General features: G+C 37.3%; 1 protein-coding gene across 1 annotated transcript in view; it reads right to left on the bottom strand.

Moving 5' to 3' along the window:
* The window catches only part of SLC5A12 (solute carrier family 5 member 12), a 32,770-nt gene extending 9,227 nt beyond the window's left edge, over positions 1–23,543 (bottom strand). The window contains exons 1-10 of the mRNA XM_036427926.2: positions 22,869–23,543; positions 18,888–18,953; positions 17,617–17,668; positions 16,688–16,755; positions 12,315–12,469; positions 12,073–12,213; positions 9,287–9,416; positions 7,694–7,782; positions 3,966–4,078; positions 1,257–1,324 (exon numbers count right to left, since the gene is read on the bottom strand). Of these exons, the coding sequence (XP_036283819.1) occupies positions 1,257–1,324; positions 3,966–4,078; positions 7,694–7,782; positions 9,287–9,416; positions 12,073–12,213; positions 12,315–12,469; positions 16,688–16,755; positions 17,617–17,668; positions 18,888–18,953; positions 22,869–23,207 (1,221 nt within the window). The 5' untranslated portion in view covers positions 23,208–23,543. The remainder of the gene's footprint in view (positions 1–1,256; positions 1,325–3,965; positions 4,079–7,693; positions 7,783–9,286; positions 9,417–12,072; positions 12,214–12,314; positions 12,470–16,687; positions 16,756–17,616; positions 17,669–18,887; positions 18,954–22,868) is intronic.
* Between the last annotated feature and the right edge of the window lie 352 nt (positions 23,544–23,895).

Here is a 23,895-nt window from a genome sequence, read left to right as displayed (position 1 = left end):
ATAACTATCACATGATCTCACTCATATGTGAATATAATGATCAACATAAACTAATGAACAAAAATGGATCCAGAGACAAGGTGGCAGTGAGCAAACCATCCAACCTCAGAGAGAAGGCTTGTGGGGAATGGTGATTAGAGATCAACCAAAGAATTTATATGAATGCATATTATCATGACCAATGGACACAGACACTGGAGCAGTGAAGGCTTGCCCTCAGGGATAGGAGTGGTGGGGGTTAATAAGAAAAAAGGAAAGGGGGTTAATAAGAAAAAAGGAAACATGTAATACTTGAAACAACAAAAGTTGGTGCATTTTGTTAAAAATAAAATTACATGCAAAAGACCTGTGCGCGTGCTTTGATTTGTAGAAATAGATTTTCTCAAGCTAAGAACTCATTGATTTGTTTTTATTTTCTATCTTATCAAAAAGTTTTCATATAATGTACCAAGTAAATACATCTAAAACATGTTTCATATCTTACTTACATAGTTGATCAGCTGTTTGAGCAATTGTATTAAATTTTAAAAATATATTTTTTTTTTTATTTAAGAGAGAGGAAGGGAGAGGGAGAGAGAGAGATAGAAACATCAACAATGAAAGAAAAATCATTATCAGCTGCTTCCTGCATGACCCCTATTGGGAATCAAGCTCCTAATCTGAGCATATGCATTAACCAGAATGAAACCATGCATGGGTTGATGCTCAACCAGTGAATCATAGTGGCCAGGCATAATTGTATTTTGATAATGATTGTCTGTTACCCCATCTCTGACCTCTCACCCAGAATACCTCAAAAATGTTAAAGCACTGGGTTGAGGTATGGTAGGGAAGCCATTGGGCACTCATATCCCATATCCCACTTTTATGGCTCCCTTTTGCAAACTAAGAGAATTTGACAAATGCATTTCCACATCTCTTAGTTTCTAAGGTATTGAGCCCAGATAACTGGCAAAATAATTTCATTAAACTAATTTTCTGTCAACCTACAGCCCTGTTCCCTGGCTTTGTTGAATATACACAGGCATAATCATGCAGGCAGTGCTCATGTGCACACACACATAGCTGTGTACCTGAGTCCATTATTAGTTTTTAACAGTTTTCTCTTCTGCAGGTAATTTTGGTTGAAATTTTACATGCATGTGTAATTTGGACCTGGCCTCAGAGAGAGGGTTGGAGGAATAGACAAAACGTTAGCAAAGACATGGGTAAAAATGTTGCTATGAAATAAATGTGTCTTTTCCCTCTTTCATTACCTGCACAACACTACCCATGAAGGACGCAGCCACAGCCATGGAGGTACACATCACACCAAATAAGATACCTGAAAGGAAAAAAATATATATCAATACCATCATCAGAACTCGCTTTGAGGGGTTTAAACTACTCATCATGGAAAGGGATGGGCCACGGGCACACAAAGAAAATATGGATTAAACTCAGAAATATTATGTTGAGTGAAAGGAGTCTTACAAAAAGTGCGTGGACTGTGTGAGTCTATTGATGTAAAATTCCAGAAGAGGAAAGTATCAGAATAATGGCTGCCTCTGGAGTGGAGTGGGAGCAGGGATTGACTGGAATGAGCAAAAGAGGATTTTTAGGACTATGCTAATGTTTTACATCTTTAATGGCTGGATCGCACAGGTGCATGAATATGTCAAAACTTAACAAACATATACTGAACATGTGTCCATTTCATTGTAGACTGAAAGATATATTTTGCATGAAAGATAACTTTAAGCAGTTATTGAATTCTAATTAATAATATGAATGCAAAAATTTAGGGGAAATGTATTTTAACAAGGTGATTAATGAATGGTTAGAGATCTGGATGAATATGTGAAAAAGTAAGTTTGGAAATGTATTAATGGAGCATTCAGGTGGCATATATATTGGGAATTCATGGTAAAAGTATCCAAACCTTGCTGAACGACTTAATTCTTATAGTAAAATGTAAGGAAAAAATATAAATAGCACAATTAAAATTATTATTGTTAAACTTTATTTTGTGGAGAACTCAAAATTGACAGAAAAAAACACACTTAATTTCTTTAAGTGTGCAGAAGAAAAGAGCCACGTTTTGGAAGTAGAAGAAACAAACACTAAAGGAAATGGAGAACAAACAACCCAAATGAGAAGAACATTTGAGAAGAAGGAGATGATTAAACTACCAATATTAGCAGGCAATTACCATACTTACTAGAAAAACAATTAAATTCTTTAAAATCAATAATAGTCAGGGAAATGGCAATATACATGCTTATAAAACAAAAACAAAAAGCTATAGCTTGTCCACATTCATCATAAACAGTTTAGGAAATATGGGGAAAGCATCTCATTGATAACATCAATGAAAGAAGGAAAAAAGAAGGAAGAAGAGAAAGAGGAGGTGGAGGAAGAAGAGGAGGAGGAGGAGGACAGGAGGGCCAAGCAGGAGGGAAAAAAGACATGGGTATAATTAATATCTGGGATCAAAATTGTTATATTATTTAATGAAAAAAATAAATTATTATTTAGATGTAAAATTTACAAAAATGTCAATTCTTCTTCCCAAATACATTTTTAGGTTTAATGCAATGCCATGGGGCAAAGTGCAGTTAGGTAACATCAATGTATTATTTAATCTGAAAGAAAAACTAAACACAAAGAACCACTGTTTTTTATTTTTAAAAAAGATAACCAAAGTTAGGTGGCATATATATTGGAAATTCAATTTTGCTTAATTTTTTTTTAATTTTAAGTTAAAAAATGGTAACAAAATTAGGTAGCTATAACTTTTTAAGTTCATATGTTTTCCAAAATACCTACATTTTCTATAATAAGTAAATAAGCATATGGCTTGTTTATACTTAGAAGTAAAATGTATAAAAGTGTAATTCAAGATAATAAGTGTTATTGTGATTAAAAATGTAATGTGCAAATTTATGATTAAACAAAGAGAAATTCTTATTTAAGGTGAGGTTACTGGGAGTTGAGAAATAAAGGATTCTTGCTGGAAAACAAATCAATTTCACTAAAAAAGAGATGTTGACAGAAAGCCAGGAAGGCTGGTCAACAACCTTAATTGCTCTAACCTTTAGTTGAGATATTGTTAGCTGAAGCAGCCTCCACCTTGTTTGTCCTGTGTAAGTTTCTGTTATTTCCTGCCTAAGGGCTACATGTAAATTTCTGTTTACCGGTATGTTGCCTAAGATGTTTTTCCCAAAGCCTTAATAAAAGGGGATGGCAGGGCCAGAGCAGGGAGTAGTTCTCCCACTAGCGATGGACTACCGCCTGGCCCCCATATCGCCAAGTTGAATTTCTTCAAGTCTCTTCATTTGTGTGCAGCCCTTCTCCAGAACCCAAACCCTGAATTGGAACTCTTTCCACGAGGGCCATGAAAGAGAGTCCTACATCAAAGAGATTCCTACAGATTCTTTAGAAAAGAATTTGGTTTTAGAAAGTGATTGGCCACAGTGAGCAGAATATCTTCCCATGTAGAGGAACTAATATGACAGTGCATTGCATAATCAAAAGATGTTGATGTCACCGAAACTGGTTTGGCTCAGTGGATAGAGCATTGGCCTGCAGACTGACAGGTCCCAGGTTTGATTCCGGTCAAGGGCATGTACCTTGGTTGCGGGCACATTCCCAGTAGGGGGTGTGCAAGAGGCAGCTGATTGATGATTCTCTCTCATCAATGTTTCTAACTCTCTATCCCTCTCTCTTCCTCTGTAAAAAATCAATAAAATATATATATATTTTTAAAGATGTTGATATCATGAATCTGAAATGTAGGCTAATCACAAAAGAAGGTCAAAAATAAGGATGGTGACAGATAAGCTGGTACCCTCCCTGTATCTTTGCAAGTATAAGACTCAGTATGTGAGATTTCTCATATGTCCAGAATAGCATGTGCAGGATTTTGACATGTACCACAGGTACACATTTTGTGACATGGATGAAGATCCCCTGGCTATACTTACATAAGCCTTTACTAATCCAGGTGCTCAGCTTGTCAGAGAGATGGGGGAAACAGCTCTTGACAAAATCCTCAAAGGTCACTGTTGCTAAGGCATTGATACTGGCAGCCACAGTGCTACGGGAGAGAAAAGCAAGAACATAGTCCAAGTAAGTAAAGCTAAGCCCTGTTTTCAAGGGCAAATAGACAAGGGATCTAGGAAAACAGAACTCCAGGGGAACCACATGGCCTATTGACTCAGTTTTCAAGGTTGCTTCTCAATTCTTCCACAAAGTCCACTGAAAAAGCTAGGTTTTCATGTTTTAACTCCCACTAATTTCTTTTAACAAGATATTAAATGAGTTAGCAGAGAGTAACAGATTATGCATGTGCGTGTTTGCATGGGGGTGGCACGGTGGGGACAGCTTAGATTGGATTTAAAGCAAGAAGTGGTGACTACCTTAGCCCAGATGTCAGTTCACTTTGCCGTTCAGTAATATTTAATTCATTTATCAATATCACTCATGCATCTGTTTATTCATGCTGGGTACTAGGCATACAATAGTGAACAAGAAAGACAAAGATCTCCCACATCATTTGGCCACTGGGAAGTTTAACAACCAATTAAGTAATTGATAACAATTGTAAAAACTCTTTCAAGTGAAACAATATGAAATTAGGAAATTCTCCTCTTAGTAATTGATGGTTAAGGGAAGCACTGAAGAAACCCATGCAAATTAGGAAAATGGTGTTTTAGAACAAAAAGAAAATTCCATTTAAATTCCTAAAAAGCTTCTTTTGCATTCAACAATCTGGAGCCATGAGAGTGGCTCCCATGTAATTCGTAAGAGAGTAAAAGACAAAGGGTAAGCCTGGGGTGGAGCCAAAGACCTAAACTCATGAAGGCTCTGACTTCCCAATCAGAATTCTAAAATTCACTTAGGTGACAGAGGGCCTGAAAGTTGTGGTTTCCTTTGTGGAATAACAAGGAATCTTATTGAATTCCTTATAGAGACCAGGAATATATCAGTCAGAGAATAAATAACCCTATTACATTCACATAGTAATCATAACCACAAGCCAAAGTTCTGGAGCAGAAACAAGCTGATGAATTAAACTATTTTCAGTTTTCCATGGACGTTCATGAGTAGTTAATTTGTTACCCTCTATTGCACATTGGGAGTCTTGCTAGAGCTGCACCAAAGGTATGAAAGAAAATTGAAACTTTTTCTTCTTTGATAATGCAGAATAATAAAGCCACTCATTTCAGTTTGAGTAGTTCTAGGTCCTCAAAAAATTAAAAATGGAACTGCTTTTGGACTCAGGGATACAACTTCTGGGAATATATCCAAAGAAATTTAAAACATCAATCAGAAAGAACATATGCACCCTTATGTTCATGCAGTGTTATTTACAATAGCCAAGCTCCGGAGGCAGCCCAAGTGCCCATTAGTAGATGAGTGGATAAAAAAGCTGTGGTGTGGTAGTCCGGCTGGTATGGCTCAGTGCTTGAGTGTTGACCCATGAACCAGGAGGTCAGAGTTCATTCTGATCAGGGCACATGCCTGGGTTGTGGGTTCGATCCCCAGTGGATGGCATGCAGGAGGCAGTCAATGATTCTCTCTCTACCTCTTTGAAATTAATAAAAACATATTTTTTAAAAACTATGGTACATTTACACCATGGAATACTACTTGGCTGTAAAAAAAGAAAGGGCAATAGTTTGGGGCCAAAAGAGGAAGAGAAAGGGTGGGTGGAGGTAGGAAAAGGGTGGGGGAAGGGTATAACCTGAAATAATATCAACATTAAAATTTTTTAATTAATAAAAGACAGTTTTCCACTGACAGTGGGTCCTTGCAGGTGTCTAGTGAGTGTGGTATAGGCCTGACAAATTCCCTGGAGCCCCTGTGATGGAGAATAATTTATTTTTTCATTAAAAAAATAAAACAAAAATAAATAACAGTTTGCCAAAATAAACAAAAATAGTACACTTGAACCTATATAATTGTACTAACCATTGTCACCCCAATAAACTCAATAAATATTTTTAAATGTTCTGAAAAAAGAAACAGTATATAAAATATGATCTTTTTGTATACTAAAAGGTATATATGTTCACATAAATAAAAAAATGTTCTGATTTGTTAATAAGAAATCATTAACACCGATTAACATAGTTGTGACAAGAGGTTTCAGATATAAAATATAAAATTTTTACTTTTATGATCTGATACTGCTAGAATTTTGACCCTGATAAATTATGTTCAAATTGGCCTTTAACAATCCTGTAATTTATTCTTTGCATTTGAGCTCCAGAAAAGGATATAAGACTTTTTCCCCTAGCGTAGTCTCTGATTCATAAAGGGACATCATAATTAACCTTCTACACCATTTGTCTGAATAATTTTATATTTAGAATAATGTCTACATGTGGAGGACGACAGTGGGTGTGGCTTAAAGGGAAGAACTGACACTATCTTACTGTCTTAGAGCATTGCTCCTAACACAGTTGCCCCTGCCTTCTCCAAGTCACTATCCTCTCTCACCTGAATTAAGACAAATGCCTCCTAACAGGTCACTCACTTGCACCACCCATGCTATTATTATAGTCCCTTCCCCACATGGAAAACTGAGTCTTAACTGTGTGACATCACTCACTCTCTTGCTTCAAACCTTCTAATGCCTGCCCATTTCATTTGAAGTGCCAACTCTGCCATTTCATGAAGGTTCTCCATGATCTGATGCCTGCTCTCCATTTCGGACTCATCACTGTCTACTCTCTTCTCCTCCCAGTTTCTCGTGCTTTAACACTTCTTTTCATTCCTAAAATATCCCATGCAGCTTCTCTTTGAGGGTTGGGAAGGGACTTTGGAATTTGCTCTTCTACCTGCCTGTACAGGTTCCTGCCCATGCTCTTCAATAGCTGGCTGTTTCACATGCTTTGGATCTCAACACAAAAGTCACTGACTCAAAGGGGAGATCGCTAAAGACCCTATTAAAAATAGAACCCCCAGGCTTCACCTCTCTCAGATATCACTCTGTTATTTCCTTTAAGCTGCCATTATCAAATTATATCTCCTTTATCTCCTTTATTTTGTTCACTTACATATTGGCTATCTCCCACGTCAATGAGAATACAAACTCCATATGAGGGCAATGTCAGTCTTGTTTCTGTGCAGTATCCCTCCATCCCCACAGTCTTCAACTGTGTCTGGTATAATACCTGGTATAAACCTTCTAAACTGTGAGTCTAAATAAATGTGTGAATAATTTTGTATTTAGAACAATGTCTACCTGTGAAGGATGGGAGTTATTAGCTGCCTGACTGTGCTACTGAAAATGGGGAGAATAGATTGCAAAGGATAGATGTGCTGAATGATAAATGCCACCGAGTGAGCTGCCTTGTGATAAGGTGATGTGAAATTGTGGGAGAATGGGCACCAGACAAGATTGAGAAAATAACCAGAGAGGTCTAGTGTAGGCTCAGACCTAGGCTTACATCTGCTCTTGCAGTTTACTAGGACCCTTTGAGTAAGTTTTAGCTACCTTGCTAAATTTCAGTTTCTTATCTATAAACTGATGATAATAAGTTTTAAGTTTCAGTCACATGTAAAGTGTGGCAACTAATGAGCAAATACAAATAAAGCATTTAGCTGGGCAGTTGGCACAGAGTAAGTATTCAGTAAATACTAGTGATTACTACCACCATCCCCTTATCATCCTCACAGTCTCCATCATTATCACAGCACTAACCTCAGAGTTCCACTGAAGGCACAAGCCACAAAAAGTCCTGGTAGCCCAGGCATTGTGGCAAATATCTCCATGACAAAGTATGGCATCAGCTGAAGAGGAGGCAAACAAGATAGGATTAGTGGTCTCATCAGAATTGACTGAAATGTGAGAACATAGCCTTTTAACAAAAGAAGGTGAAAAAAAAAACAAACAGAAGTAATAATAATAGAGGAGTTGCCTGGACTAAGGTAGCTGCATACTAGCAAATGGGGTTATGATCCATCCAACTCCATGGACCTAAGGTTCAGCTATAGGGGTGTGGAAGGAGTAGAAAAGAGACAGTTAGTACTAGGAAAACGGGCTGGACAAAAATTGGAAGATTCATAAACTTGAATTTTTTTTCTTTTTCTTCGAAAAGTATGATGTTTTCTGTTTATTGTTGAAGTTAGCAATTAAACCCTAGAAACAAATGCTTAAAACAGGTCTTTAGACCAGATGGCATGTGGTTGAGGGATGACCTATGAACTATGAGGTCACAGTTCGGTTCCCAGAAACATGCCCCAATTGAGGCTCTATCCCCAGTAGAGGGTGTGCAGGAAGCAGCCAATCTATGATTCTATCTCATCATTGGTGTTTCTATCTCTCTCTCCCTCTTCCTTTCTCTATGAAATTAATAAAAATATATTAAAAATAAAACAAAAAACCAATACCCAGGTCTTCAGAGAATCTAGGTGTTACAGTTCTACTCTGTAGTTAGATTTGTGAGAGAGCAGCACCCATAGGATATAGTAAGACAGTTGAATATATAGGGGGTCATATTGTCCACAAAGGGAGGTTTTAAAAAACATTTTTAAATGATTTTTTAATCTTTAGTTGAGGATATGTTTATTGATTTCAGAGAGAGGAAGGGGGAGAGAATGAGAAAGAGAGAGAGAAACATAAAACTGTTGCTTCCCACACATGCCCTAGCCAGAACTGAACCTGCAATCTAGACATGTTCCCTGCCTGGGAATTGAACCCACAACCTTTTGGTAGCATTGACAACCAAACCCGTTCGTTAATCCCACCTTCTTCCTCTCTTCAGCCTTGTCCTAGTCTATGGCTTGTCTTTAAGGGCAAGGTGAGGTACATTCTTTTTACATGTTTATTCCTTTATATTAGAACCTCATATGTGGTAATATCACCCAAGAGGAGAGGAAATACATCTAGTTTTTGGGGTGTGAAAAGTGGCTATAGATCCAGGTGAAAAAGAGAAAAACCCATGGGGGTTGTAAGAGATCAACTGAAGGACTTGTATGCATGCATATAAACATAACCAATGGATACAAGACACTGGGGGGTCAGGGAGGGGGAGGGCAGATGAAGGCATATGCGGGGGGGGGGTAGGGGTAGCTGGGGGGAGATGTGGGGGGAGGGGAAGGAGATATATGTACTACTAATTGTAATGATTCAAACAATAGAAGAAGAAGGAGGAGAAGGAGGAGGAGGAGGAGGAGGAGGAGGAGGAGGAGGAGGAGGAGGAGGAGAAGGGAGAAAGACTTCACATTACCTACCAATGGTTAGAAACAGGCTTATTTCTGCCATTGCCACAGGCTCAAGGGAACATGTGCCTACCTGGTCTGGGGCTGAGATAATGCCAGAAGTCCAAGGGTCACAGTCTTTGAAGTAGACATACATGATCAACCCAGAGAAAACAGCACACACCAGAATAATCCAGAGACCCACCAGGTTGAAGTACAAGGCCCTAAAAAAGAACAAATGGGCCTATTGGTAGCCACTATGCTATATCATTGGGAAGGTCATCACCAAACACTCACAGTAAATCTTTGGGGCACCTTTTGCTTAAAAATAAAATTCTACAGTCTTCAAGAATTATTATGTCTTATATTTTTGCTTTTCTATGTGTTTGAGTACATTACATTTTTTAGACTGATTACAAAAGTTGAATGAAATAGCTTTTTGATGGATTTTCTTTGGAAATTGGGAGTTGTTTTTTTTTTCAAGACCTCAATGTGTGGTGTGAGATCTATTTTCTTAGATGAAATTTCACACAACAATCACTCATATATAGCTTCAAGTGATGTTTTTTCCACTCAATTAACAAAACTGTCAAAAAGCCAACTTACATTTTAACATATTTTCTTCCAGAGGGATAAGAAGATAAATGTAGGCATAGACAAGTTTTGGAGATACACACTTTAGAAATTAATTCAGATGAAAGTTGTAGTGTTTTTTAAAGAGATAATAGAAAGTATGAAAAGCCCAAGGTCATTTTACCTATATTTTTTGGAGCTATTTGTTTTATTCTGTGATGCACAGATATGTTTAATGATAAGTATGCATATAATTTTGCAGCATTTGTGGTTATTTTGCATTTGTTACTGGCCTTTGAAAATCAATTATTCATTTTCTTAATTTCAAAGGAGACTTGAAGTTAGGCTAACCTTACATTGGTCTGAGAAAATAAATCTCAATCTGTCTCTAGTTGCAGGGACCAGGAGAGCAACAGTGAGCATTTTCTTGGAACCACTCATTGTTTGAAGGGAATTAAGTCCATCCACATTCAACTGTAAGGACACACATTCATTTCAAAGTCCCCTAAAAACCTGTGTTGTACAGCTACACTCAACTTTCACAAAATCCTTCAAAGTATTTATTTATGAATAAATTTGCTAAGTTTATTTAGCAAATATGTTAAATAATTATCTTATTGAAAATTTTTTTATTTTATATGATTTACATTAGCAAAGGGTCTTACCTCAAAAATTGCTTCTTTGGTAGTAATCTAACAATGTTTACCTTTGAGTTTTACTTGTTTGTTTTGGTTGGTTGAGGTTTGAATTAGAGAGAGCCTTTTGGGGATAGAATTGATACATAAGGTGACAGATACTTATGAATTGCATTGGTTGTGCTCTCACTATTCCTCCATCCAGGCAAATCTGTGTACCAGCTTCTTCTGAGTTCTTGGGATAGAGCAGTGAGCACACAGACACCACCCTTACGGAATGGGATATTCTAGGACTGGAGGCAAGCAATAACTGCTGGCATCAATTAAATAAGTGAGATTATTTTTGATGTGATAAGAAATATAAAGAAAGTAAACAAAGGCAATGGGAATAGAAAATAAGTGACAGTGCTTGGATGTGCTCATCTTAGCTGGGAGATGGGATGGTATTAGGAAGGGTTCTGATAACCTACATCAACTCCTCCTACCCTCAGAGCACCACTTCCTACTAGTAGTGCTAACAGAGAAACTATGCCTTCAATTCTAGTTCAATTTAAAGCAGAATTTTAAACGATTGTTAATGTTATATGAATATCAAGATCAAATACACATTTGATCTTAAATACATTTTTAGATTCAGCTGTTGGATAAAGTGATAATCATGTGTGTAGAGGATTTGTTAATACTATTTATTATCATAGGATATAAATATCTTACTAGTGAATTGCTGGAACACTAGATAATACTTTCACTGCCAAGAATGTGTGAAATATGTAAAGCGATATATTACCTTTTAGAATGCAAGTCACAAAATGGTAAGCCATGTCCAGGCAATTTTATCTTTTTTTCAGTCTATAGAAGAAACTGTGCATTGACAGTACTTTAAAATCAGTTGCAGGAATATTCAGTGACTCTTTCTCACTCTAAGAAAAGTTGAGGGTATTCTGGCGGGTCAGGGGAGTCTGGAACCTTAGACAGCAGCAATGAGGATGAAATGCATCTTTCAGAAGCTATGCTAGTTTGTTTCTACCAGTTTCGCATCAGTGTGTACCTTCCTTTGATCCCCACTGGAGAGCTGGCGGGGGGGGGGGGGGGGGGGGGGGGGGGGGGGGGGGAAGTAGGGGTACAGGCTGGGAGGGTGGCTTGCAGGGCCTGGAAAAGGCTTGACAAGCTATCTGCCTGCTGGAGTCCTTCGGAGAGAGTAGGCCTGGTAAGGATATCCTGGCAGGACTTAGAGCACCGAGAGCCCCATTCTGACCTGCCTCATTACCTTGGGTTGTCTTCTTTATCAATGTCTCCTTGGGAATGTTAAAGGTATATCCATGCTGAATCAAATCAGTAATAAGGGTCAACTCATCACAGAAACTGTAAGAAATACATGCTGTTTACCTCGGCATCACCCTCTACCTACAGCTAATTTAACCTAGTAATTTCTCAATAAATGGAGGCAGAAAATGATGGAGAACAAAGGTAGACAGACTAATAAGGTCAAACCCTAGCTCTACCACTTCCTTGCTGAGATGGAAATAGTAATGCATGCTTCAAAATATTGTTGAAAGGAGTAAATAAATCTTGTTTTCTGATTCTTTTCTACACACACAACATTAGGAAGCATATAATGAGTACCCAATAAGGCCAGAGAAAACACAAAGATGTCTCTTTAATCACAACTTACAGCTTGGCATGCTTCTCTGTTTTGCAAGAAATGCATCGCTGGATGGTTGACTGATTAACTCCATAGATGCCGAGCCATGTAAAAGTTCCTCCCACTGAGATGGTCCAAAAAGTGTGCCGCCTGAGAGGATCGGCATCAAAGCTACGAGGCAGAGAGAAGTGAGTGAACAAAGATTTTTGTAAGGGGATTGGGTCATTGAACTAAATCTTTATAAAACATGGAAAAAATAGCACTGGACATACTCAATTATATTTAGTCGAGATCCATTTTTTGATTGCTCTAACACATTGTGAAATCCACCAGCTTGAGCCGATCCTTGAATGAGGACTGTTAAGAAGCCCACAATCATGACCACCATCTGGAATGCATCTGTCCACACCACTGCCTTCAAGCCTCCCTGAAATGGAGAGAATGGGTGACAGTTCTAAACATGAAGCCTGCAACCTTCCACCGCTGTAAATATGATCCATATTTTTTTCTTTCTTCTCTCTTCCTTCCTTCCTTCCTTCCTCTCTTCCTTCCTTCCTTCCTTCCTTCCTCCCTTTTCTCCTTTTTTTGTTTCAGCATAGTTGCTGAGCCTCTTTTATTTGACAACTATGATGTTAAGCATGGGGTGAAGAGACAGATTTCTTCCTTAATTTCAGAGTTAGGATCCAATGGGAGAAGTAGATACTAGACAATAATGTAACCTTTTACTTAAAATTGTGGAAAATGCAATTAAAAAGGAAGGGTTCCTACTAAAGCACAGAGCAGGGAGTCCTGACCTGGTCTTGTGAAAGTGTCATTAGGGCTAAATTCTGAAGAGTGAGTAGGAATTTATCAGGGACAGAGGACAATGAAGAGAGGGAGCAGTATGTGTAAAGCAAGGAGAAGCTGCCTGAAGAAGTAAGACAGCTAGAATGTACAGATTGAAGAATATATAGAATTCCCAAAGGGAGGTTGCTGAATCTGCTAGAGGCCAGATTTTGACAAGGCCACTTAAATGTTTTCTCAAGAGTAATAAAAGAATATGAAATAGATTTATATAATGAAAGCTTTTGCTTGTTTCACAGTAGTTGCAGTGATGATTGTGTGGACAAGAGATTGCAAGGACCACAGGAAAAGAGGAGTTGAGAGTCCAATTCAGAGTTATTTTAGTAGTCCATGTGCAAAATGACTAAAATTGAAGAAATAGAAGCTCATGGATTACAAGGTATTTGGGAGGTAAAACCAACATAGCTTGTGATTACTTGAATACATGTGAGGAGAAAGGGAGGAAATTGAGGATGATCATCCATGTCTGACTTGTGCAACCTGAGATTTCTTTTCTTTTGCAGTGACAGTGAATAGAATTAGGAAAGCCAAGATGGTAGAATAGTTAGAAAGAAGAGAAGAACTAGGAAGGAATGATAGAATCTGAATATTAATGAAGAAAGGAGTTTTAAGAGCAGGCGTCTGGTCAAATAGTGAGGTGAGCAAACTAGAGTGTCAGGAAGATGCATTTAATGCAGTGTGATTGGACAAGAGGTTAGAAAGGTGATTATCAAACCTGGCTCCTCTTTAGTCACTTGGAGAAACTGAAAACAAATAAACAAACAAACAAACAAAAACAATGTCTGAGCCCCATCCCCTGAAGGCGGGGGGAGAGATTGAGGTCTGGGTTAGAAATCAGTCCTCAGTGTTTTTTTGAACAATCCCCAAGTGATTCTAATGTACTTATCTAATTGAGAGCATGTGGACCAGAAGAAAACAGGAAAGAAAGAGGCTGCTGGAATTACCTAGGTATAAAGTCCCTCAGAAAAATGGTGAAGATGGAACAAGCAAATTTGGAAAGATTGAATGAAGTGGAAGGCAGGGGTAGGTGGGCAGGAAGAGATCAACCAATAAACTTGTACAGTATTCATATGTGCATAACCATGGACACAGACAATAGGGTGTTGAAGGCCTGAGACTGGGGGTGGGGCAGGCTAGAAGAGGTTAATGGGAAGAAAGGAGGGACATGCATAATACTTTCAATAATAAAGATATAAAAATAAATAAATAAAAATAAAAAAGCTTTGAAAACGAATAGCACTATGAGCATGAACACATGTGGTATTTTTAACAATAAAAAATAGAATTACCTTCCCCTCTTACTCCTCCATAGTGTCAAAAACTTCTGTGAACAGATGACAGGCTTCATCATTGTACCATGAGTGTCTCTTAAATATTCAATCAGCCTGTGTTGCTTACTTTCCCAGGTTGCATTTATTATACTAGATTGCAACCACTGCTTATGTTACTAGAGTGCATACTCCTGGGTGACAGGAATCACTTCTTATTCTTTTAATATCTTCCCTGGTTGTCATAGGCTATGCAACCATGGGACTATCAGTGTAAAGAGACTGTGAAATGCTTTAGCAAATGTGTTAGAGAACCCATCATTTAGACACTGGAGCCGCTAACCTGGCTAGAGTGTGGAGAAGGGACAAAGGTGTGGTAGGAAGAGAGTAGAAGGGTGGATTTATTCACATAATGAAAGACTTTCAACACTAGGCTAAGAAGCTTATGCTTGATCCTGTAAACAATGGGGAGAATTAGGTCAGTCAAGTGGCATGAAGAAATGGATGTTTTAATTTTCCAGAAGCTTGCAGGATAGAGGGAAGAACTGACACCAATTTAGTAGTTCAGTTAGTTCATTTTAATTTACTGTGATGATTAAACTATCCTGACTTGTTTCTGATATCTTTTTGGTTTCTATTTGTTCTACTTTTTCTGTGTGTGTGAGTGTGTGTGTGTGTGTTTCTCTCTCTTTTCTTCTCTTGCTTAAATCAGTTGAGGTTTTGCTTTGTTTTAATTCCATTTTCCCACTTTGATCATTTTCTTTAAATGAGTTCCCTTGAAATTTTGCCATGAATTTTTATTTTAAGTAAATTTTTATTGATTTCAGAGGGGAAGGGAGAGGAGAAAGAGCTAGAAATATCAATGATGAGAGAATCATTGATTGGCTCATTTTTGCACTCTCCACACTGGGGATAGAGCCTGCAACCCTCTGCATGTGTCCTGAGTGGGAATCGAACCGTGACCTCCTGGTTCATAGGTCAATGCCCAACCACTGAGCAACACTGGCTGGGTGGTGGTAAATTTTCTTGATTCTTGACAGTCAGCTCTTAAAATATCATTTTGTTAATACACAACTATAGGTTGATAATTGTTTTATTTCACTGCTTTGTATATGTTATTCCACTCTTTCTGTGTTCCACTGCTGTTGCTAAGAAGTCAATCTTTAGCATCCCTATCACCGTATCTCCTCATCACTAAATAGGCAGGTACCTCAGAGCAACTAATCTCAGATAAAGCCAGATGCTTAAGGAGCATGAGTCTATTTTTAACTTAGGGAGAAGTGTGTCTGGAATGGAAGGCAGAGAGAACAGAATGGAAACTTTGTAGTGTAAACAACTGGTGAGGTCTGCAAATATGATAAAAGACAGATAAGGGCATTTTAAAATAGCATATTCTGGGGAAAGAGAGGGAGCAGGGAGGAGGGGGTCAATAGGAGGGGAAAAGGGGAACAGCTATAATACTTTCTAATTTAAAAGTTGCATATTCTTATCATATATTTTAAAAGAGTATGTAGTATGTACATAATGCCAAAATACATGTAGACCTGCTATGTGATAATATTGATATAACAAGTACTTTATTGTTCTCTACAAAAAAGGAGGAAAGAGAATCCAGCTATCTAGGACCCATTGTTGTATTCTTAGCTGGATACTTATAGACTCTGTAAATGATGTCAATGGCTTAGAAGAAAAAAGGTTCCCATGGCAGGGAGGGCATAGCTAATAATACGTGCTCAGTGAAAGTTTGTTGAACTAAATGAATTATAGCAATTATATAAATGTTGCCAATCACAACCAGGTTTCTTGATTAGCTAAATGTTAAATGTTATCATAGTAGCTCCACAAATAAGAGATAAAAGCAAGCTGTGGCATGCTCAGGTTTATAAAATACCAGCCATTCTTGCTTACTCATACATGCATGCATTTTGTATTTCTCAACCATTACACAGTGAATTATAAACTCTAACCATGGTTTATAATCATTATAATTGAGTAATTTATATTTTTCTCAGAAATTAAGTTTGGGCCCTAAACAGTTTGGCTCAGTGGATAGAGCATGGGCCTGTGGACTGAAGGATCCCGGGTTCGATTTTGGTCAAGGGCTCTTTCCCCTGTTGTAGGCTCACCCCCCAATAGGGGGCATTCAGGAGGCAGCCAATCAATGGTTCTTTCTCATCATTGATGTTTCTATCTCTCTCTGCTTCTCCCTTCTCTGAAATCAATAAAAAGTACTAAAAATTAAAAAGAAATTGCATTTGGTCACTTAATCAACGAGGTACTTTATTCATTAAATCTCCTCTTAGCTGTGGCTTTTTCAAAAGAGCTCAGAGCTTAAATTCCACGAATGGTTGATACCAAAAATAGTTTTAAGTAAAACATCAGCACTTACCTCAGAAACTGCAACAGATAAGCCAGCATACTTCTACTAAATTTTAGAAGAGCAATTTCTATATTTAGATGTGCTGCTGCTGGAGATTGCCCTTATCCCGTGTTAGGAGATAGCGCTAAATCCCTTTACGAAGCTAGATACTTACCAGAGTGCAGTAGAATGTGCAAACAATTCCTGTTGCAAACACAGACCCCCAGAGATCAAACCCAGTCACTACAAAAGGAGAAAGAATATTGAAAGAAGTTTTTCTGAGAAAAGCAAAAGAATAAGCTTTACAAGTAAAAAGTAACAATATTTTTGTCAGTGTTCTTTGTAGGCTAATGAAAACCAAATTAGAGTTTTTTTCTCTTGAATGTTCTCACTTTGACAAAGATTATTTTATTACATTCTTATACTTTGATTGAGTCCATAAATTTCATGTAATGTTAAAAGCCAACTTTTTCTTCCTAAAATTCTGAAGCTTCTGATATGCACCAATGATTTGTCTTTTGTTTTGTTTTTAAGTTACTTTGAGTACTTTAAAACCAAATAAACATTAGCCAAATATCAGAACTGATATTTCTGAATATAAGCAGATAGCATAATTACATTGAATATTGAGAACTTCCAAATATCAGGGATGCCATTATAAAGTTGATTTCACTTTCTTTTTCTTTTTTGTTTCTGGGATTCTATTCTCTCAAAAAGGGTCAAGAATAAGTATTGAAGCAATTACTACAAGCACCACTTATTATATACTCAGATTATCTGCTTTATGAAACCACTGAGAAATCACCCCATATTATGGATGATCTTACGTAGAGGTTGTGCATGTATAATACCAAAGCTCCCATCATTATAGTGATTACAATTAATTAAACTGTGTGTTTTGGACCACGTGAGCAAAATCAGGTAACTCATTGTTTGCATTACTTTCAATGTTCAACTTTGAGAGGTTTATATTGTGACTCCCACGGTATTCAGGGCACCCCAAACACAGGAATGCCTCACCAAGATGTTTTGCGTGTATTTCTCAAGGCCAGCATGCAGGCATAACCGCAGTGGAATGTACCCAAGGAAATGTCGATAACTCACCTTGATTGAGAGCCAGAGCAGGAGCATACACCACCACTCCTGTGTAGAGAATCTGGTGGAGAAACAAGCATGAGGTAAACACTGAGAGGTGAAATGGAAAGGAAAGCTGCCTAGAAAGTTTTTTATTGACCTTAGAAACCAATTTCCTTCAACTTGTTCATCAAGCATTTCATTCCCATCCCCTCTAATTTGAAAGTTGCTGACCACTGTAACTTGTCTGCAGAAGGGGTATATGTGTTAGGTGGAGGAATAATAGGGTTCGGCTTCTTAAGATTGTTGCAAATTTGGGTATTTTATAGCAAGATCCGGTGTGTTTCTAAAGGGTAGAAAAATGGGCTTCAAGTTAAGTTTTTTATTCAGTCTCCCTCTCTCCCTCTCCTTGTCTTCCCCTCTCCCCTCATACACATATCACAATGACACAAATGTGTTTTAGCAGTTTGTAAAGTATGGATTTTAGGAAGATGGAAAGCATCTGTGAGGAGGAAGTACTGTGCAGAGAAGACTAATGATGTGGGTCCTAACTCCCAGAACTGCGACCACTGCGCTGATGCAAGTGGGTGCAGTGCCATTTCATTTTAAATGAAATTTCACCAGTTAGAGATTTATGTGAGGGCTTTAAAAGGTAAACACCTATGAACAGATCATAGATCATTCTTTTCATCCTTTTATTTCTCTCAAATCCTTCAGCCTGTGTGAACAGGACTTTTGATTAAGAAACAGGAAGAAGGTTATCTTTCAGCAGAACATGGTTGGTGAGTAGCACGAAACTCACCAAAGGTGTGCCACGTGCAAACTGAGGCTGCATGAGGGCTCCCCAGAGCCTGGGAGGGGAGAGAGGAGTCCAGAAGGGGAAAGTGGGAGTATTGGTTTGGAAATATTGTCTTCAAATAATTTTCAACAAAACGAGTATTTCTGACTCAACTCAGTTAACTAGATTTTTCCTTAATCAGCTAACAGACCATTTCATATCTTCATATCCAAAGCAATGTATATAGATTTAAAAAAATAGTTGAAGTAAATATTAAGAAAATGCTTTGCTTTTTCTTTGATGTTCATATATATATTGGTTTGCTATTATTTGTATGTATATATGGGGTATATGCAATGGATAACTAGATGTAATCACATATCTCAAAAGAGTTAACCTTAAAAGAAATTAGTTTCTTCCTAGTATCAAATTTCTCTCTTAATTGAGTTAACTATGCCCAGAAATAGACTAACCTGTATCTTGTCACCCACAATTCCACATTTGTAGCTGCCCTTATCCTTACCGTCTGCACAATGTAGATGACTGTTGCTGCATAGCGAACTCCTTTGTTGAATCGTAGTTGTAAGTACTAGAGAGAATAAAGAACGTGCAAAGAGTCAGTGAGTCTTACATAGAGAAGTTTCTTTTTTGTTGTTGTTATTCCTTTGAGTTCAGTGCTTTGGATTTATCATGTGTGTTTTTATGCTATATACATGGCAGAACAAGAAAGAATATGGATTCTTTAAAGTCAAATATATATCAAAGCTTAATACCTGTTCAAGCTTCTCAAGATAGTCAGGGAAGATAAATAGGTTGCTTAAAAAGAAAAAAGAAAATGAGCATTCTGGCTTGCTACTCAGGATTTTCCTACTGGATATACTAAAGCCATCATCACCTTTTATGCTCCTATTGCTCCAAAATTCACTTCAGGCCTTTATTTCATCTTTTACAGACTAGAGTAGTAGCTTCATAACTGACCTGAATTTCAATCCTTCCCACCATTCTATCAGCCACATTGCTTCTCTTAATAGAACTCTGCTTATGTCCCTCTTTTTCTTAAAATCTTTATTCTGCATTGTGGATGCTTTATATTCCAAACCTTTTATTGTCTGATCCATTCTTTTCTTATCTCAGTAAAGCTATAAATATGGTATGGAGAAAAAGATATATGGGGGGGAAAAATCCTAAATAAATGAAAAGATTCCTTGAATTCTACTTTGAACTTTGCCACTATCTCACTTATTGTCCTAAGCATCTGGTTTCTCATCAGCGAAATAAGAGAGACTGTTCCAACTGTATAATTTCACATATGAAAGAAGGCATTGACTTTTTCAGAGCATTAAATGGCCATTTTGCTGTGTCATAGCTATTACTGCAGTTAAAAGTAAAATGGAAGTTCAACAAAAAAAAGTGGCATGCTTTGGGTTTGCATAGGTAACATTTAACATAATGTTTGATTATTTTCAAAACCCAAAACCTGATTTAGTCACATTCTTTTCCATCTCAGGAAATAGCAAGTCAATTTTCCATGTTGGTTCAAGCCCATATAACATGGAGCATGGTTACTCCTCACTTTCTCTCACTGTCTACATCCAGTTTATAAAATAATCATGGGGCCTACTCACAATTTCAAAACACAGTTATTTGCATTTTCTCCTCTGCTGCCACTATAATACCATCATCTTTTGTCTAGATTATAGCAATACCCTACCAATTAGACCCCCTATAAATAGGTTCAGCAGTTAAAAACCCTATAATCATTCTCAATATCAAGGTAGTGTAACACTCAAAATACAAATCCCATCATCCCACTCCTTTGCCCAATCATGGCAATGTCCCATATCACAGTAAAAATCAATTCTTACAATGACCTAAAAGGCTTCATAACATTGGTTAAGACCCTATCAGACCCTAAATATCTATTTCACAACAAAGATTTTATAATATCATTTACTATGCTAAAATAAGATTCAATAGTGATATCATATACCTGTCCATCTAATTTCTCATAATTTAAATATAAGTGCTATGGTTCCAGAATTTAACTTAAAGAGAACTAAAAAGGAAATAAATTTACAAAAAAAGTCATCTATAATGCTTAAAACCACTATAAAAGAAGATATTCAAAAGTAATATCCTGTGTATTCTTACAACAAAAAAGTTTGAATTGAAGAGAAAGGAGTTTAGAAGTCATTTAGTTTAATAAGTCCAAGAAAAATGAGAAAGTATGTAGACCAGACACCAGCCTCTAAACTAGTGTTAGATATAAATAATAATAAACTGGATTTATTAGCTTGTGATTAAAAAGAGAAAAAAATAACATAAATTAAAGTGGAGACAGCATGATGAGACTAATTATAAACTAAGTGTAGATAATGAAAATGTATAATATTGCAAATGAGTGGAACCTAATATATAACTTGAGGGTGAGAACAATTCCTTATGCTTTGACAAGGGACAGGATGGTGATAAAGTAGCACAGATGGCATATCTTAGTCTTGAAATCCCACTGTATATCAAAGCGTTTAAATTAATTGGCTTCTGCCATCTAATAACCACCCCAAAACTCATGGGCTTAAAAATAAAGGATTTATTATTTCTCATAATTTTGAAGATCTGTTGAGTGATTCCTCTACTTGTTTTCCCTGAGCTCTCATGGGGTTGGAATCAACTGGAAGATCAGCCAGGTGAGAAGGTCCAAGATGGCCTCACTGAAGCCTCTGGTTGTTAGTTGGCCATGGCTGGTGACTAGGGTGTCTCTATTTCCCTCTGTATTTCCACTCATGCCCCAGAAGCTAGACCACCTTAAACAGCTTCCTGTTATAGCAGTGTCAAGACAGCAATCCAGAAAAACAAAGACAGAAACTTTGAGCCTAATGAAGCCTAAGCTAAACACATAATTTCTGCCACATCCTGTTGGTCAAAACAAACCACAAGGCCAAGAGCTGGGGGAAAAGACTCTATCCCCTCCCATATTTAGTGCTTTAAAAGATCCCAGAAAGAATATTTATGGGACAGGGAATGGATGATGAACAAAGAAACAAATTCAAGCTTCAATAGATAGACTAAATCATAATATAAATATGGGGACAGTGCCAACAACAATAATAATACAAAACTTTTATGTAGCATTTACTGTTTGCCAGGATGTATTAAAAGTATTTGCATATGAATGTCAACTATAATTGGGAAAAAAATAATAATAAAAAAAGGTTTTGCATTTACTCCTCAGAGATGTCCTTCGAAATAAGTGATTTCATCATCACGATTTCACATATGTAAAAATCAAGTACAGAGAAATTAAGTCATTTTCCCAAAATCATGGCAGAGCCAGCTAGCATTCAAAGCCAAATAGACTTGAATCTGGAGTCCATACTTTTAATTCCTATGCCAGTTCTTATAGAGCAAAAGACAATCCCAAAATAACTCCATATGTACTTTGCATAACTTTGATTTCTTACTATTAGAGAATTAAAAAAAGATGTAGAGGGCAACAAACTTTATAAATTAATTTTATATACTAAAACCGTATAGGCAATTCCCATATGTAAATATATTTTAAAATAAGAAGTAATCAGCTTCTTCAACCCATGTTTGTCCCATGGAGGCACTAATATTGTAAATATTTTTCTATTTCTATACTAATTTAATAATCATTTCGCTTACAAAATTTATAAAAACACACACAAAAAAGAAAAACATTTCTCTTCTGTTAAGAGTCCTCTGCTGTGACTTAGTAAGGATGTTTGATAAAGAAAATAAACACTTTTTCCTCATAAAAACTAATATTTATCACAAATATTAGAGGTACAAAATCAATTTTTATCTCCATATTTTTCTTAAGAATTATTGCAAAGTCAAAACATGACTACCTCTTCTTATTAAAATAATCCCCACATTTGTATAATTGAGCAATTCTTTCTCATTAAAATATTCTCTAATTTTTAAAAACATTATCATTTCCCCACTAAAAACTGGAGCATAGTAATAATTTGTAGTAGAGTGCTCAACTCTACTATCTTATGGAAAGAGATACAGACAAATTGGGTTCACAGTAGGCTTGACTCACTATACAATCATTCACCTGTATTATCTGTTTACTTGTGGAAAATGACAACATTCATAACACACAGAATACGTTAATAATAATATAAATAATAACTTTAGCTCTCTCATTGAGAAGCTCTTAAAAGTTAGGCAATGCATTCAGTAGTCATACACAGGTTCTCATTTAATCATTGAAATATCGTCCTAGGGTTGGCTCTATGACTTCGTACTCTAGAAAAAAGGACAGGTATGTCTGTATCCAAAGCTTAAGCTTTCCCCAATAGCATTGTAATATTTTTTCCTAAAAATAAATGAGTATATTTCAATTACCACAGATTATCGTTAAGAAGGCGTGTATTATTAGAGGGGGAAAAAGCAAAAACAACAAAAGAGTGATCAAGTGGAGAGAAAATAGCGCCTCCTCCCAAAACAAAGAATAGGGGGAGAGTTGTCTTACCTCATAAGTGCTGGTGATGCCAGATCTGTAGAACACAGGCAGAAAGAGCTCTGATGTGAAGATGATGACAAAAGTATACGCAATGAAGAAGAGTGTGAAGGAGGCCCCAAAGCGGTAGACCTCGGAAGGGGCCCCCAGGACAGTGACAGCTGACATGAAGCTGGCTGTCAGAGACAATGCCACGGGACCACAGCTCATTTGTCTTCCCCCAACGAGGAACTCCCTTGAAGTCGCCTTCTTTCTCTCCTTAATAGCAAAGAACACCCCGATTCCAGAAGAAATGATAAAAAGGGCTGCAAATACGACATAATCCCAAGCCGCAAAGTTCTTCACCTCCATGCTGGGAAGTTGGACACCTGAGAATTGCTTTCGACCAGATCTCAGGGAAAAGTTGCTTCCAGCAGCAAAGCTCAGAACAGCAGATGCTTTGCTGAAAGAGCAGACTGATTTTGTGAAGAGAACAATGACCTTTGTGGATCTTCAGATACCAAGTTGCACTCAGGGAAGATCTCAAAGGTTGACTACAGAGAGGAATCTGGTAATGGCGTTGGCACCAACAGATGAGAACTTGAAATCTGCTCCTGACCTGGAGCTGTCTGTTCTTCCACTCAAGCAAATGCCACAAAGAAAGAATTCAGATGTGTTCTGAAATTAATAACCAAGTGGGAGGTGGGGGTGGGGAATTGGAGGTGGAGTGGACTTGCCAGATAACATGTTCTTTTATCTCCTAGATTTTAAAAAAAACCTTAAGGTTAAACATTACTGGGAAACAGAGGTGATACAGGTTGACTACCTCAGCATTTTAAATTAGGCAAATGGAATCTGTAAAATGCAAACACAACCCCCTCAGTGGTGTCTTAGTCCTGAGTGAGGAAGGGTGGAAGATGTGAACCTGCATTTGCCTGAGGCAATGAGTGTGGAGGGAAAGGAGCAAAGACCAAGGAATCAGGAGACCTTTGCTCAAGTCTGCTGAAGCTTCAGTGAGCTGTGGTGGTGTTAACAAATCATTTAACCTTTGTGAAACTCA

This window comes from Pipistrellus kuhlii, unplaced genomic scaffold, assembly GCF_014108245.1.
Source record: "Pipistrellus kuhlii isolate mPipKuh1 unplaced genomic scaffold, mPipKuh1.p scaffold_m20_p_9, whole genome shotgun sequence".
Classification (NCBI taxonomy): Eukaryota; Metazoa; Chordata; class Mammalia; order Chiroptera; family Vespertilionidae; genus Pipistrellus; species Pipistrellus kuhlii.
The sequence above is the reverse complement of the archived record's forward strand: the minus strand, read 5'-3'. Positions and strand labels throughout refer to the sequence as shown.